Below are 17,798 nucleotides of genomic sequence, written 5' to 3' on the forward strand. Positions count from 1 at the left end.
GAGTAGCAAGTTCACAGTTAGGGCCTGGGCGGCAGGCAGAGATGGTGACAGGGGCAGCTCATGGCTAGAGGGCCACCAGACAGGGACAAGCTTCCCTCCAGGCACTGCGGTTTCCTCCTTCAGGACTGCTCAGATCACAGCCCAAATCCCCTTTCACCTCTTTCAACAAGGAAAGTCCTCCTATGCTTTGTAGGAGAAAAGCAAAACCTCGGTTGTCCCAGGAGAGGAAGCAGCAGCCACCTACAAAGGGGATGAGAAGTCTCAGATAGATGCCAGATTTGTACCACTTCAGTTATTTTAAGATAGCTGAAAAATACCGTAAATATACAAAAAGAGTATCTTCTAATAATGTTGTGATCTAATGAAAATTCTTACGATTTAAGAAATATTCACACCAACAAATGCTGTAGGATTTGACTTTCAAGCCAGCGCATTTGCAGGCAGCCACAAGCCAGTGACTTTGTGACCACATAACTAGTCGTGCTCGATTCAGAAGCCTCTTTTATTCTCGTAAATCATCTTATTTCCCTTCTACAGATATATAAAATTAAAATGTCTGCATCTCCTTCCCAAGTAGGCAATTTTCCTTTCAGAGTGGGGATTCATTAAAGATTCATTGAAGTCTTATGAAAATCAGTTAGCAAACGGAGAGTTCTTCACTTCCAAGTCGCTCAATTGCGATCTGTGTTATCCACGCAGAACAGATGCTGGTGGTCCACGCAAATCTTCTTCTTCACACACACCCTGCAACATGCGCAACCGTTGATATGGGCCTAAGTAAAGGGTTATGTTTAGTTTTTCTGAAGAAACAGGGCTTATACAGTTATGCTGTTGCTGAAACTTCACTCTGGTAACTTCTAAACTCATTGGCCAAGTTCAACGAGCAGCAATGGAGCCCCTGGAACAGCCTGGCAGGAGCCGGGCAGAGCCCTGGGCCAGCGCCCCCTCCACAGAGGGAGCTGGAGATGTAACGTGGGAGTTGTGTATAGGAGTCATTGTGAACGGCTATTTGTGGCTGAACTAAAAAAGACCAAAAAGCCACAAGAAACCAAGTCCGTGACTACTTGTGCTCACATATATAACTATAGAAAGTGCTGTTCTATAAACTGATAGGGCTTCCCTCCCCCCACCCCATTTGAGACCCTAATTACAATAGAAACCTAGATTGTCTTAGAACGTGACCTCAGGAGTCATGTTAAAAATTATTAAATCAAATACAACCTTGCAGTCCATGTAAACAAGTTGTTAACATCATTGAAGCTCATAATTGTTAATCCTTTTTGGAACTGTTTTTTTCATAGCTGGTAACAACGGATTTGCCTGACTACTGTTAAATGTTACAGCAATTAATATGACCATGCTTTTTGTGCAAGGTACACTAAAAAAAAAGATTTAAAAAAATTAAAACTCTGTGTGGAAGACACATATTTGGTCCAAGGCAGAACTGCTCAAGTGTTACAATCTGTCGTTAAGATGGATCAGCCTTGATCATCATATTGCTATTTATCTTAAAATATATATATTAGTCATTATTAGACTTCACTTTCAGGCATATTTATTACCACAGCCTGAAACAAACAAGCCTGTTGCCACTGGTGCATTCCAGTTATATCTTTTCCTGCCTCAGATGCAATCTGCAAGCTACTAATTAAATTTGCTAACATTAAAGAAGCCAAGTGAAAGACTTGTGAACCAAAATAATAACCAATTTTGAGACAGACAAAAGCTTCTTCAAACCCTTCAGTGTTTTGTTTTGAAACATCAGGATATACAAGCAAGTAAACATTGCACATGGGATGAAACTTCTGAATCCTTCATTTGGTTTTCTAACCTGTTGGATACAAGTCTCACTCCACCAGTTTTACTGAGCAACAAAAGATGAAATCACACACTGAATGATGAAAACAGGATGTTTTTTTTATGTAAGACTAAACACACATTGCTCAAATCCATTAAAGAAAGATCAGAAGATTGATGTATTGTATGATATTTAAGGAACACCATCCTCAGTAATAGTGACAGATGGATAAATTGATCATTTAAACCAGAATGGAAATCCTCATTGTACACATTCTTTTCATCTTAAAAAGCTTTTGAAGACTTAAACTGTGTTTCTGCTGGATAAAGACATTGCTAGCCTTCCTTGTTTATTTTACTGACACCCTAATGCCTTTTAATATAATTGTAAAATGGATCTGGCCATTTTTCCCACATATAAATGTTAGCTTTAATTTAAATAAGACATTGACTTTTCTCTCACTAAGGAGCATTTGCCAAAGCTGTTGTTTTTAATACCACCCTCTGTGTGATTCGCTGCCCCTCAGCGTATGGTGAGTTGTGTCAAGAGCAATCTGGTCCGTCAAGTAAAAGATCAAAAAATAAAACACAGACCCAAGTTTGTGTAAATCTCTTTGCAGTCGTAAAGCTTGTGTGTCATTCCCTCTGGACTCACCTCAAGGAGCAGCCCTGGGTCTCCTGAGCAGTGTCCATGTGTTCAGTCCCAGCAGCTGAAGACCAGGGGCAGAAGAAAGTCAGGACCATACCTGACACCAGAGCAACCAAAACTTTCACCACGAATCCAATGTTCAGTTCACAAAATTTGAAATATCTTTCCAGTTGCAGACAAAGTTTTCTAGACGGAAAAGCACATAATGACAGAAGGCACTGGATTTAGAGCAGCATGGGTTTTTTTTTTTCTTAAAAATCAACAAGTTCTGGGCAAAACCTGAAGAAAACTAAAAGGAAGTATAAAACACAGGGGAAGCAATGCACAGGCATGGAAAATCATGAGGAACATATCTTTCTCCCCACGGCTGGCAAACTGGATGAGAAGCAGTTCTACAGAGAGCAATTCAATTCCTCTTACTGCACACATTGCACATATTTTGGCTGGTGATATTATTTGCATCACTAGCTCCTAACGACTTCTTAATAGAGCACCAGGACTCCTTTGACTATCAAGTGAGAACCATTAAATAGTGCTCGCTTCTTAAAGATGTCTCAGATTGTCACCAGCTATTTGTCATATCAGACAGTTATCAGAGGGCAAAAAATCAGGCAAGACTGATCGACGAGAAGATTAACGAATGACTCCATACTCTGGAATTTGGAAAGCATAAAGAGCATAAACACAACGACGCTGGATGCTCTTTACAAGTGTTACTGGTTTCCACCGCCAATCCCATCCAACATCTCTTCTAGCACCTAAAAGGGCATTTGCAACCTCACCCAGACCTTCTCTGCTCTGTACTCTGTGTACCTGCTCACATCTGCACAAACGCTGCCCATTCCCACCTGCACAGAAGTCCAAACTTTGACAGGATGCAGAGGAGTAGAAATTCAGCCTCTAAAATGTTTAAGTATTTGGGGGAACATTGTGTGGAGCTGTGAAGAAAAAGGACACGATAGACTGTGTAGAAGTGGGGACAGCACCCGAGCTTTCCTCCACGTGGGCAGTCAGCAACAGAATGTCTACAGTTTAGATGGAGTTTGGTCCGACTTTGTAAACACCAAAACGAGAATGGCAATAGTGCATTGTACCTTGATGTTGAGATAAGGGCACAACAAGTATGTTTGGATTACAGAAAAGCTCTCCCATTTGGTTCCGTTTTCCTTAAATATTAATATTAAAGGTTAGTCTGACAACAACTGTGGCAGTTAACCACGTCTGAGGAATGACACTTAGTTTTCTCAGTTAAGCAAGTAGATGGTCCAAAGTTTCACATCCTTTCCTATTGCCTGTCCCGAAGACAACCTCAGGGCTGTCAGTACAACCAGACACATTTCAGACTCTCAGAAAGGCTGAGATGAACCTGTGCGTTGTGACCGAGGAGGAGCAGGTACCGCCCATTGCTGTGGCTCCTCACTGAGAGCACTACCTCAAACTGCAGGAGCACTAGCTTTCTAACTATTTATGCAACGCCAAGTTGCATGCACCCCACTTTGCACCAGCAAAGCCCCTTTTTTTTGCCTGCACATGGAAAGGGAGTCGGGACAGAGGATGGCAGCCTCTGGTGAGCAGGCAGTCGTGGCACTGCGACCAACCTCCTGCTACGATTAAGGAAGATGGCACCTCACATCCCGCACAGGCTTAAAGTATCACTACAATTAGCGTATTTTACAAGTAGCACTGGAACAGAGGCAGTAAATGTCACTGGTCAAGACTCTAAGTATTGACGAACTAGGAGAAATACTGTTCCACCTTTCGCATCGAAACGACAGCTTGACGTGGACTGTGTATAACTGCTGACAGCAGGGAAGGTTTCCCCTCACGTGCACATTTTGTCTCCTGTCTGCACCCGTTACCTGTGGACACGTGATGGAGATGGAACCGCAGGGCAGAGACCTCGCTTTCCTCTACAGTGACAACAAACTCACTGACCAAAAAGAACTTCTTTAGAGGTGACTTTTGACTACTCTAGTGTCACTACTTTTTTATTAGTATACAGAAAAGCCTTCCACAGCCAAGAAAGGAGAAAAAATAGGTAGTGCTATCACAATTAGAAATGGAAAGGACACATCTTATGGTGGACGAGCTGCCAGCTCACCCACATTAGGATGAGCAGATGTAAAAGTGAAGTTCCAGGAACACAAAGGTAGTGGAGAATGCTCATACCAAGGCCAGCATGGAGCCACTCGCCCATCCCTTTTAATTCCTGATCTCCACAGCTGTTGATTCTCATTTATAGACCAACAGCTTCAACTGAGCTTCAGGGAGGCTCCCTTTAATTATCTCCACCCTGACAGAATACCAAAGTGTAATTCAGAACAGAATATTCAAATCACCTCCAAAGACTACTTACACCTCACCTACTTTTGTATCTTGTCTGACTCAGACCCATACCTTTAAAAGATACAAATCCCTACTCTTCATGGACTTCAGTCGACACTTAGCACATTCGATCTAGCTATATAAAATTCACCAATCTTGTTAAACTTCAGAACAGCAGAATATTACTGCCCTCTTTCTCACATTTCCACCCTCAACCTTAAAGAACTAATCCAAAACACACAGCCTGGTTTTAACCCCTTCCAAGTATTTATTTTGCTAGCACCTCCTCCGCAGACCTTCCAGTATGTATAAAGTTACTGCTGCTTCCTTCAATACACAGTCACTACAAAGTTGGTCTTCTGTTCCCAGTTATCCAGAAGATCATTTTTGCTATCTCAAATGTCTCATCTTAGTATAATTATCTGCTCCTACTTCTGTTCCCTCGTGCTTATTTTGGTCCTTCAGAAAACTAGAAAATTAACACAGTTTGAATATTATTTGTATAGGAAACGAAACTCAATCATGTGGCACTGCAGCAGGATACTTCACTAATCTTTGATTTCAGAGCAGTTCACTGTACGAAAGCTAACACAAAGGTGCCCAAAGTTTCCAAGGCAAAAGGTAAGACTGGCAATTTGCCAGATATGTGAGGGCTGAACAAAATTTGCATCCATATTTACATAAATACCGCAATCACTATAGTTTAGACTGGAAATGAATACGTTTTTAGTCTAATTCCAGTTTTCACACACTTCTGACTTTCCAAAACATTCACCTCGGAGGCTGAAATATCCCATGCTAGGTCCATATTTAGAGGATGTTATTTATTTTAAAAGACCAAACCACACTCCTGCACCCATTTTAGGCTCTCAGAACTCATCATCACACAATGACATGCAAGAAAGAACTCAAGAAAAAAACCCAAAACAACAAACGAATCAATGTCAGTAACATGTGAATTGTGATGTATTAAGCCTTTAAAATGACACTCTCGTTAAAAGGATAAGTAGCCTGAGTTCAGGAACGAGGGCACATCCGGATGGCAAAGTTAATACAGAGCAGGTACGGTGGCCGTTTGCACCACACCAGCTGCGCCAGGTTTAGCTACTGCTACAGCTTCTGTCACAAACACTTCAGCAGCATCACTGGATTCCAACCCAGTTGGTGGCAGCAACAGAAAATGGGAACACAGCTTCACGTGATATAGTGGGGACCGGTCTCCACATAACACGAGTTTTTTGTGTTCTGAATGTGAAGCCTATGAAATATTTGTGATGTGGAAGGTCCGTCGCACCAGACTGTCCAAACAAATTAAAGTTCAGTAACTGCTCCAGGTGACTAGCACCTTATGGTTTTAAGTTCTCAATCAAAACTGGGAAATCTGAAATTCCTTCTGCGAAGTCAGCTATACCGAACATTTGTAATAATTTGTTTTTATTTCAGATCCCAAGTTAAATAAAACCTGTATTATTTGCTATGACTAAACATCAATAATTGTCCAACATTTAGAAAACCTGAGTGACCACAGAAAATGCCAGTCCAACAGGGCCAACAAATAAGGAAATACTAAAATATCATTAAAATTTGCCTTTATTTTTCTTACAGGAGAATTCTACACAAACCAAGGTGACTGTTTTACAAGACTCTTTTCCCAATACACTAAATTTTCAAGAGGATCATGAACAGCATAAAACTGTAAATAACTTTTCCTGTTGATGGCTACAGCAAAGTTTCTTCAGTTGTTGTAATCTTGGAGAGCCTGAGCCATGAAAAGCTTCCCTAGGTTCTGTGCATTGAACTCCTTAATATTCTGGCAGTAGGTATTAATTTGACCTGTCAACAAGAAAGAAGAGTAAACGCTTGTCAGTTTTGAAATTCAGAAAGATATCCTAGAATACCATTTTTAAAAAGCCAAATGTGCACGAAACATTCACGATTTATACAGAGGAGCAACCAAAACAGCTCAACTACTCTACACTTAGGAGTTTTACACTTTCAGTATTCCCAGATAGCTTCGGGAAGAAGAGGAAACTAAATGAGCCGAACAGGTAAACTGGTATGCTCAAAAAAACCCTTAATTTTCTTACAATTCTATTACGTACCATTTCTGAAACGACATATAACAATAAAGAGAATAAACAATTCTTGCTGCTGTATTGGAAGCTTAATCAAATTAACTGTTCAATTTAGTTGCTCTAAAAATACTACAAGACTGAATTTCAGTTCTATTCTTATGGATCTGCTGTCCCTATTAAAATATTTGTAACAACTATTTTTCAGTAGCAGACTAAAAATTGTGGCATTCCTGTTTGACATTTTGCTAGCCTTTTTTTCCATCTAATATTATTAGCTATTTCAAAAATCATCGGGGTATGAAGACTTGTCAGTGCTTTACAAATCAAATGTGCCCATCAAAACATTTTTATACACATACTGCTACAAGTTATTTCCCTTGTTAGCTGGGAATAGCAAAACATGAAGCCAGTTTAATCAAAATCATGACTGCTTAGAAGGCAAATAAACTCTCAATTTAATGCTCTATTTGAAAAGCTTTTAAATGCCTCAGAAACAAAAGAGTGAAGTTTTATTCTTTATCCACAAACTTCATCTAAGTTGAAGTGGATGCTTTCAATTCTTCCCTTGACTACGGTAAAATAAAAAAGGAAGAGAGTGCTTTGGTCAAAAATTGCTTTTTTCCTTTAAGTATAATAGTTTTCAATTCCTGCTGTTATAAGAGATGATTCATCCTAAACTATCACTTTCATAAAGCACACATGTACACACATATACAATTCTGTTGTATTTTTAAGCTATGCTAAAGCTAAATGTTTAAATACTTTAATGCTACTAGGAGTCATTAACTGGTTAAAACTATCAAACCAATATATTTTTTTAAAGACTCCAGAAGGAATAATAAATCAAAAACATTATTTCTTCTAAAACCAGCACTTATTAGCAGTGTGAAACAATATTAATATTAAAATAATAATCTCTTGGTCACTCCAAAATTTGAGAGTGGTAGTTCAAATTTACTTTTTTTTTTAAAATGTCAAAGCACTCTTTTCTGTACACTAAATGATCAGGACTTTGGTTTAATTTTCTCTCAGTGCAAAACAAGGTGATAGCTAACAGATCCAAAAAGCCTGCTACAGTTAAACAATTTGCATTTTTCTGACATTTTCCAAATTTAGACTATTTAGCAGGGCATCTAGGGTTTCTGCTTTGTGTTGCCATTGTGAGGTCCCAGATATTTTTATCCTCCCAGGAGGCTCAGGACAGGCACCGACTTTTGTACCAAACTGCGGCCATGTACTGCAGTGTACCAGCAAACTGAAGCAGTTGGGAAGGTGGCATCTATATCTATGCTTCGTTCTCATTTACATTTTCATTCACCTTGGGCTGCAGGAAAATGGGGATATTTTCCCTAAAATTCTGGCTGTAGAAATCAAAGACATTATCTCAATCCTCTGCGAAATTAAAATCTCCTCAGCTGCTGCAACAGTCAGTTCAACCCTTTGGGATGTTCTTCATAACTCGGGGCTGTGGAGAACTGCTCTGCTCAGAATCGGAGCCCAAATGTTCCAGCCCAAACAGCCTGGCCCTGCCTTGGGCTGCTGGCCCAGGTTGCCCAGAGAGGTGGTAGATGCCCCATCCCTGGGGACATTCAAGGCCAGGCTGGACAGGGCTCTGAGCAACCTGATCTGGTTGCAGATGTCCCTGCTTATGGCAGGGGTTGGACTAGATGAGCTTTGAAGGTCCCTTCCGACCCAAACTGTTCTTTGATTCTGTGATCTTGGGGCTGTGGGAGGGCTGGGGTAGGGGTGCAGGGAGCAGCTCAGTGACCGCCAGCGTCCCTACAGCCAGTCCTGCAGAAAACCTGCTCCCTGGGGCATTGCTCCCACTCGCCTTAAAAATCCCATCTCACCTTCTCAGAACGGAGCCAGACGAGGCTCTGGCTGCTGCTCCTGCCCTTTCCCACCAAGCCAGGAGGCACAGATGGTCAGCCAGGAGCTCGGTACCATGGCAAAATATGAAATAAAGGGAGAAAGTCTCCATACAGCAAGTCTAAAGCTTTATGCAGCCATCCTGGTTAAACACAGTGACTTGCTTTCAAAAAATTACATATGTTCACCTCTGCCTGGGTAACATGGCTCTGACACTTACCTAGACGGCTCGAAGTTCTTCTACGTGTGCAAGCTGACTTTCTAACAGAGGTATGGGCTGCATACTAGTGTGTTTTTCCTTAGCTAATTTTTTTTTTTTAAAAAACTTCAGACACTAGGGCTGTACATCACAGGTTGAAACTGCTGCCTTTGACCAAATGAAGGACAGTATTTGGAATACTACCAACGTCAAAATGTCACACTATAATGGCAAAAGTAATGAAAAAATTAAGATGCTTTCTAAAGTAACAACTGCACTTTTTCCCATATACGAAAAGATGAGTTGAAGAGGCTGCTAGAACGTTACCCGCAATAAGGAGTGACTCCATTCTTGGAGGCGGCTGCGGTGGTTTAAAAAGTTTATTGATGTCCTCCTCAGGAAGAGGGGGTTCTCCTCGGCTTTGACGCTGCATATTTTCCTGCTGACGTCTCTGCTGGTACTGAAAATAAAGAAACAGAATGAAACAGAACTTCCAAAGCAGCAAAAAGTTTTTCTTTTCAGATGCTCTTTACCTAACCCGCAAGCATGTTTTAAAAATTATACTTATTCAGTGCAATACTGTTAATTTCAAATAATGCAAACGCAATTCACAGTTTCTTTCAATTCACTGGTAACAAGCATTTCCCTCCCCAAGTTGGCACCTAAAATAAGTGAGGCACTGGAAAATTACGTGGTACTGGGGTTAATTTTTAATTTTTTTTTTTCATAGAGATAAACACAGATAGAAAGAATACTGCATAATAGATAAAGGCCTCCATTTCCCCATGCTAAAAAGGAAAACCAGCTTGGAATATGTAGGTATGAGAAGCCATTAGCTCAAATAGTTAAATAGTTATACAAACCAGAAATACTCAATTTTATGCTCATTAAAGGTCAAGACAATATTAATGTGAAAGGGGAAAAGAACCTGATTAAACAAGGTATTTTAAGCCAAAAAATATTAACTCTAAACTGAGAACAAAGTGGTGGCTGAAACAAAGCATAATGGTTCATTTATCCGTTCCAGCAATTTAGATATTCTGCCACTTCAATGCCATTTCTTTGTGGGTTACCAGAGGATATACCAGAGTAGTAGTTTGTAGAAATTATTCTGCCATAAAAAAAAAGGCAAGAAAAGACAAAAAAACAACCAACAAAAAAACCCCCACAAACACCACCACCACCACACGGATTTCTTTTCAGTGCTTCCCTTTGTCATGTAGATAACTCAAAAAAGACAAGGCAGACCATTTCTTCAGCTATTGAATAAACATTTGTTCTTGCAGAAGTACATACATTCCAAAGAACATATGTGAGATTTTGTACCGTATGTCACAGCCAGAGATTAGTTGTAAGGTTTGTCTATTGAAGCCTTCATATCCAACACAAATCTTGAAAATAAAGAGGCCAAAGAGTACAGAGTGTTTTCTCTCACTTACTTAAATGTATCTGTGCATAAGAGTCTGAAAACAGTTCACACTTGGTGGCATACTCAAATGAAGTAATTTTTTTTCCAGTAGTAGTGACAAATTCATGTTTTTGGACAATGTTAAAAATAAAATCTTAAATGCCCATATTTGTATGTGAATTGCATGCAGTTTCTTCTTTCTTTGCATTACCCCATTCGCTTCTCAGCAGTCTGCCTATTATTCTCTATTGAAATGGTTTGCTCTTAATCACAATTGCTCCACTTTAAAAATGAAGTTAAGACCACTAACTATGCTGCAATGAGCCACTACTAAAGCAGCTATAGTTAGTAAAGAAATGAAGTGAGACACCATGGAACCTACTTTGCTCTGCTTTTCAAAATAAATAGATCCCCTTGTTAATAACAAAAGCCTTTGAAGTGGATGCCATCTTTCTATGCAAATTAGGCAGCAAAGGAAAACAAATTTTCTGAAGATAACACACATGAAGCTTCTATGTCCTCCTGAATTACAAAGCCCAGAGAGCCCACTGCTGCACCACTGTGCTGCTTCCCTGAAGTGCTCCCTGTTCAAGCTACGCTCAAGTGAAAAAACCCAATTAAACTTTAAAATAGTCAGTGATGAAGCATTTCATATGAACCACAGGTGCTCTTTTTAATAATTAGCTACTTTGTGTAGCAATATCTGCAATATTTTATCTTTAAAGTGGCCTGGCCCATTTTCAGTTGGCCAATATTAAATCTTGTCATATCTCTGTCTGCTAGATTAAAGAGTTCAAATTTATTTTTCATGCAGGTACTTCTTGAGTAAGCAAGTCACTCGTTAACTTAATTTATCATGTGAAGTGAATTGCGTTCACCAAGATCTGCTTTCCAAGCTTTTAAATCATTCTCACAGTGCTTTTTTCTAATTTGCCAGCATTCTTCTATAATTAGACACGGTATTGCTTTATCAAATGCAGCAACAGCAAATAAAGTAATACCGCCCCAGATCACAGAGGGGTTGAGGCTGGAAGGGACCTCTGGAGGTCACCTTGTCCAACCCCCCTGCTCAAGCAGGGCCACCTACAGCCAGGCTCCATACCCAGTATTCTCTAATCAGACTATTTTGGATTTTAAAGAGGCTCTTTGGCATCAGGAACTAAAAGTCAGCACCATCTGGACAGTATCACTATTTACTGATACAAAATATGACTAAATTGTCATTTCCAATCAGAGAACAGTGCGTTGTCTTTTACATATGGACTATGTTCCTTTATTTCTAGATGCATGGCTATATGTGATGCTATAAAAACACAGTTTGTTTTGGAACAATTCACTTGTAGTTTCAGCTCTTTCATTTCATTTACTAAACCCCTAATCCCTGTGTCCACAGCATATTTATCAATGATTTTGGTTTATCATAAATCACTAAACCCATGTAAAATAGCAAAGAAAGACCACTCCACACTACACGTCAGCAGAAGTGAATGCATTTGATTAATTCCCCACTGACTAGCACATTTGATAAATCTACTTAATGGATATGTTTCTGTAAGAATTTTATCTTGCTTAAATCCAGATTCATCTGCCTTAGACAACACCACCCAAACCATATTTTGTGGAACAAAATCCTCTCATTCAAGTTTTCCATGTTACTAACCTGGTGTTTCTGCTGCTGCTGTTTGCTTACATTCCTCAAGTAGGTATTGTATTTAACAATGTCTTGACTCATCTCATCCACTCTGTCCATCAGCAGCTGCAGACTCTTCCCTAGGTGATTACTGAAATACAAGAAACATTCAGGAAAGACTGAATTTATTAAAAACAAACAAAAACTTCAAGTCACTTGACCAGCATTTTTGCACTAATGGCACAGTTTGCAAATTTTCAAGTTCCTCGTTATCTTTGTTCAAATATCTATTTGACGATACTTTACATGGCATCTCCTCCACATTGCAAATATCACATTTGAGTGTTTTCATCTTTGCAGGGAACCTTATAGTTATGAAAAAGCAATGCCTTGTATGAATTTACTGATACTGCTGATGCAGGTCAAACATTTTAAAAAAAAAAGTCCGATGCTTTTGTGACATGAGACCCCGAACAATGTTCCAGGAGATGTGTTCAAAGAGTTTGGTTTCAAGTTACTGCTAGCTTTTTCACAAATATTTAACTATTCCTCTGCAGGGATAGTTAAATATTCTTCAGAACTCCATCTTGTTAACTACTCTATCAATCCGTGCCTGGAAGCTCAGCAGACATGGCTCAATCTTGGTGTTGAGAGGAGCGCTGTGTCCAGCCCAGCCAGCTCCACATTCCGTACCGTAGGCACTGGGGAAGCCGCCGCGCTGGGCGCGTCCAGCTCCAGTTACGCGATCTACTGCCTTGGCCAGACAAACGCAGTCTGTTAAATAACTTTTATTGTACCCATTTTTAGCAATGGATTCGGTATTTTGCAGGAGCGTTCAACGTAAGGTATAGCTTCCAAGTTAAAGTTTTGGAAGTTTTTAGGTTGGTGCCCATGGAGACGGTATTCATCCGAAATGGTGTTTACAGGGTAGTGCAGTGAAAGGAGGACACTCGCTGTTCTCTATTGATCCCTTTGATCAGAAGCAAGTTTGTTGGCTGAAGATCAACAACTTGAACGGCTAATTCTCCATCCTTCTCCTCCTCAACTGAAATGCACCATTATTCATGAGAGTTTCTTTCAAGTAAAAAGTTTGGAGCACTTCTATGTCAGAATCACGTCCTTCAGCCACCACTTCTCCACGTTATCTGAGATTCGTTCTGCCTTTTACAACACATTCCCACCATCCTACAGCCTATGGACTGGGAAAACTCTAACTGGAAGAGATGGGCATGAGCTGAAAAGGGAACCACATAGCATAACACTATGCATATCCCTTTTTAAGTATAAATTATTCCCCAAATCCACAGAACTCAGAGCTGGAGACAGAAGCTGGTAGGGCACTGAGGCACTAGAGGACACCTGCTGAGAAGCTGGCTGTAGACACCCTTACCTTCGAAGCTGTTTCACTAACTTCAGACCACAATTTATTTACAAGTTAGAGTTTTAAATCTCAGCTGCACACAGGGGCAGATGGTGGGGAGGATTTCAGCTACACAGCAGCAAAAAAGGTACCACTATGATAATTACTTTTAAACTTCTTGGGGTTTTTTTGGTTGACCATTTCAAGCACATGATGTTTATGATTGTGGAATAATGTCATGGCCAGGGGGTATGCATATTTTCATTTTTTTATAGAGTTTATATTCTACAGTTAGTGGTAGAACTGGATATTATCAGAAATGCCTATGTAGGTACATACTAATAGCCTTATACAGAATGTGGACATCAGGAATACCTAATTATTTTACAGATAGTGTCCATATGAAATATAGCTGGTTACAAAGAATGATTTTATGTGAATCTCTTTGGGACCAACTTAGTACAGCAGAATAAAGAAACAGAGAGTTATTGTTAAAAATTGCAGTAATATAGTGTTTGCTCTCATTGCCAGGGAAACAAAAAGCTAAAACCAGATAACTTAAGCAGATGTGAACTGAGGCATGAAGTGATAAGTATACTGCAAATACAGGACCAGCTTCTTCCTCAGTTCTCATGTGGTTGATACGCTTTTTTGCTCCACTTCTTAAAAAAAAAAAAAAAAAAAAAGCAGACAGATCAATAGGAAGAAATTTGTAAAAAAAAAAAAAATATATATATATATATGAAACGTTTAAGCAAGTTTTATTCGGCTGAAGTTTATTCTGGTGAGATTTAGGAAGTTAAATTGCATAAGACTCGTCACAGACTTAGCCCAAAGGCTCTCTCAGGTACCTCCTTACCTTGTGCACTCCCCTACAGAACATCTCAAAGATCGCCCTGCTTGGTACCTAAATGCCTCCTACGCATCAATGGAACTGAAAAAATTAACATTTAATGTGGGTTTTTTTTTTCAAACGGGTGCCAGTAAATACTGCTTACATCCTCATCAAGACCCACTTTCCTACAAGGCTCTGTGGTAGTCAAATGTAGAAAACGTGGAGCTCTGTACCTGCACTTGTCCTGAGGGTGTCAGTAATAAAGCAACTGCATTTTCGATGGATTCATTTCAGCCAGCTGATTCAGCAAAAGAGTAAAATAAATCCAGTGTACATTTAGGTTAGCAAATAGTGTAGACCAACAGCAGCAGTCCTATTGAGAAACCAATGTCCATGCTTCACGTGTTTCAGGGGGTTTCTTATCTCTAGTTCTGATGTGGTCCAGTGGCCTGAAAGCCCATTAGTGGCCGGACCACAGCGGGCACCCTCCTAAAGCCTATTTTCAGTTTAGTTTCATCTGAAACGAGTCAGGTCTGAGATCGCCCTGTGTTGATGACCTGAGCACACTCTTGAATTGAACTACAAGACATAGCTCCACCTTATGATGGCACCAGAGGTCACCACACCTCAGCCATCGGTGAATCTTCATGGTGGAAAACATCAGCTGCAGAACTGCTATCATACTAAGCATGAGAAAGTCATATGACATAATCAAAAATACCAAAAAAGGATGAATACATACACACTGTCACAGTGAAACTGTCAAAGCCTGCTTAGAAATAAAAACAGATTAGAAAGTATACTTGATCCTTCACTCACAAGGGCAGATATGAAATGAAGTCCTTGACACATGGATTACTTCTGATTCCCTGTTTAACAATTATTAAATACGAAGGTCAAATAATTCCGAGGGTGAGAAGCAGAAACCTGTGAAGAGAGTAACCCAACCTGCAGGTAACAGCCCTGGGCCTTTCTGCCGTGTTTCCCGCTGGCCAGCCCTGCGCTGGGGTCTGGCACCACAGACGCAGAAAGCAACAACTCGACAGTAACTGAACTCATGGATCGCTCGCTACGCGGGGGCATCCTGTTGGGATACGGATCTGCCTCCCTCCTCCCGAGGGAATGCTCGGACCACTGGAGCCTCCCTTTAGGGATATATTTTAAGGAAAGCAAAGGTGCAGTTTGCTGTTGCCAGCAAAGCCAGTTTAAGAGGTTCCTGCATGAGCATCTTCCTGCCTCCCCCTCCCTCTTTGCACAGGGATTACAGCACTCTCAGCTGGATGGATTCAGCTGTTTGCGTGGGCACACTTCAAACCCTTTCAGTGAAACAGTCTACTGTAAATGCAAAACCACCCTGTGATGGGGTTTCTTTTTTTTTTTTTTTTTTCAGGAAAGCTGAGGGAAAGGCTGGAAGGGAAGAGTGAGAGCCTGACTTTTTGACTTTTTCCACCAGACTATTCCACAAAGCTATTTGTACAGCCATATTCCGAAACAGATGAGGGAATACAAATCTTTGAGGGTGGGAAGAGTGTAGAGATGAAATGGGGGTAGTGGGGAGGAATGATGCAAGCAGCTGGGGCTGGAACCTCAAACTGGCTCTGCTTCTGTAGGATTCATCACGGGGAGCTACACATGAAGCCCACATTTACTTCAGCATCTTTAATCAGGAAAGGACTCCAGACACACACCCGCTAAAGGTCTTAAACATCCAAAATGCGGCCCTGAGTCAGACACCGAAGCTTCAAAGAGAAGCAGCAATTCACGTCGTTCTCAGCTTCCCGTGTCCTGCTCCTTAGTTTGAGCTGTCTCTACACGGAGCTCACGGGCCTCAGCTTCGCTTCTGGAGCAGCCCCGACCTGCACTGGCCCGGGAGGGACCAGGGGAACCCAGACTCCGAGATCAGAGCCCCCAAGCTCTACCAAGGCACCTGATTCTGGGGTATAACAATTTGAAGCTGGAGGTGTCCGAAAAACAAACAAAAAAAAAAAGGTGGTCCCCTAAACTTGCCTACAATCACCATAAACGGACTACTTATTTAATTTTATTTCGCTTGCACCCGGGCTAAGGAAGATGAGAACAGGGAGCAGCTAGAGGAAGCGTCAGAAAGTGCTGTATCTGCTGCTCGGTTTTGTCACTTTCCATCGGCTCTACCGAGGCCCCTCTCAGAGTCGCTGTATTTCAGGAAAGGTGCCACCCTGTGCAGGGTTTCTGCTCCTGGTGGGAACAGCTTTGGGTGGATTAGAGAGGTACCGCTGGGCAAAGCGCATCTTTTTGATTAAATACTTCTAAGAAACATTCCCACTGCTTAGCAGAACTTGTTTACATCTCAGCATTTCAGCCCGAGTTCAACCTGTGCTCTTTTTAAGAGGATTTTGTTTGAATGAGATATGTAAGTCAGGAGTCTTGAGCTCCATTCCCTTTTCTGCTCCGACTTTGATGTGTGCCTTTGGGCAACACACTTACCCTCTCTGTGTCAGCTTCTCCCATCTGCAAATTAGAGACTTGCATAATTACCTTAATAATCCGTTAAGCACATTGAGATTTCTGAATAAGCAGTACAGTGTATAAAGGTTAATATTGTTTTCAAAAGCCAAAGTAACCCTTATGTCATTTTTGCAAAAATACTGCATCTGACGTTTGAAAAATATATCTGCCAAGTAGATGTTATTGCCGTAAATGTTCAGCACATGTTTGCTTCTACTGACGCACACTATTAGAAAAATTGCTTGAGACAAATTCAGATATTATAGAACAACCCTATTATGAAGCTAAACCACAAAAAAGCTTTTTCTAATTTAAAACTAGATCATCAATAGAATAGGGAAGAGATGGATGAGAATGGGAAAGTTGGTTGCAATTATTCCTCTGAAGATCTGGAACATTATCTGACAGGATTTTAATTCGCGAGTCTCTATCAAAAGACTGGCAGTACTCCAAGGTCTTCAAGACATTCTGGTCCTTAAGGGTAGCAGGAGGATAACAGCCCGAGCAAAAGGCCTTTGCTTGCTATTACTTGCTAGCCTTGTGCTAGTCTGCCTTCAACTTCTTTCCCTAGAATAGTCCAGTCAATTCAAGATTTCACAAGAGAAGCACAAATGTATGCCCCCCAAAAGTAAACTACTCTATACAATTATCACAAATGTACTTCAAAAGGAGAAAGATATTAAGGTGCAGACAAAGTACCTCAAATAGGTACAGCTTCAAACTCAGACAAGGTGGGTGGCTGAACACGTGAGAACCTTGATGAAACAAACTCTCCAGAGGAGAACTCTGGTTAAATCATTTCATTGCCAAAACCATTGCTTCAGAAGATTAAAAAGGGTTCAGAGATGCTCGCAAAGGACCAAAAAAACCCCCAAAAAAGCCCAGACAACCCCAAACCCTAAAAAAAAAAAAAAAAAAAAATTCTACAACAGCAAAGTTAAGTGAGGAGGATATGCACCAAAATTAAAGTTGATATCTGAAATGTTTTAGCCACAACTATTCGAAGACAAAAAAAGAAATGCAAGGTGAAAATAAAACTCCAGAACAGTGGGGGTTTGAACTCCCCTACTTCAGGCAATGTATTCTTTGACAGAGAAATCTTCATACTTTAATTCAAGTAAAAACTAGTTAAATATTTCAGCAGGCGCCATAAGTCACAGTACCTTG

The 17,798-nt window shown here is 40.6% G+C and overlaps 1 protein-coding gene across 1 annotated transcript in view; it reads right to left on the minus strand.

The window, feature by feature from the left end:
- Positions 1 to 6,343: 6,343 nt before the first annotated feature.
- EIF3H (eukaryotic translation initiation factor 3 subunit H) overlaps positions 6,344 to 17,798 on the minus strand; it is an 89,221-nt gene continuing 77,766 nt past the window's right edge. Inside the window, exons 6-8 of the mRNA XM_065629100.1 lie at positions 11,983 to 12,103; positions 9,242 to 9,374; positions 6,344 to 6,604 (exon numbers count right to left, since the gene is read on the minus strand). Of these exons, the coding sequence (XP_065485172.1) occupies positions 6,507 to 6,604; positions 9,242 to 9,374; positions 11,983 to 12,103 (352 nt within the window). The 3' untranslated portion in view covers positions 6,344 to 6,506. The remainder of the gene's footprint in view (positions 6,605 to 9,241; positions 9,375 to 11,982; positions 12,104 to 17,798) is intronic.

The sequence above is a fragment of the Caloenas nicobarica genome, chromosome 2 (assembly GCF_036013445.1).
Source record: "Caloenas nicobarica isolate bCalNic1 chromosome 2, bCalNic1.hap1, whole genome shotgun sequence".
In the NCBI taxonomy this organism is placed as follows: domain Eukaryota; kingdom Metazoa; phylum Chordata; class Aves; order Columbiformes; family Columbidae; genus Caloenas; species Caloenas nicobarica.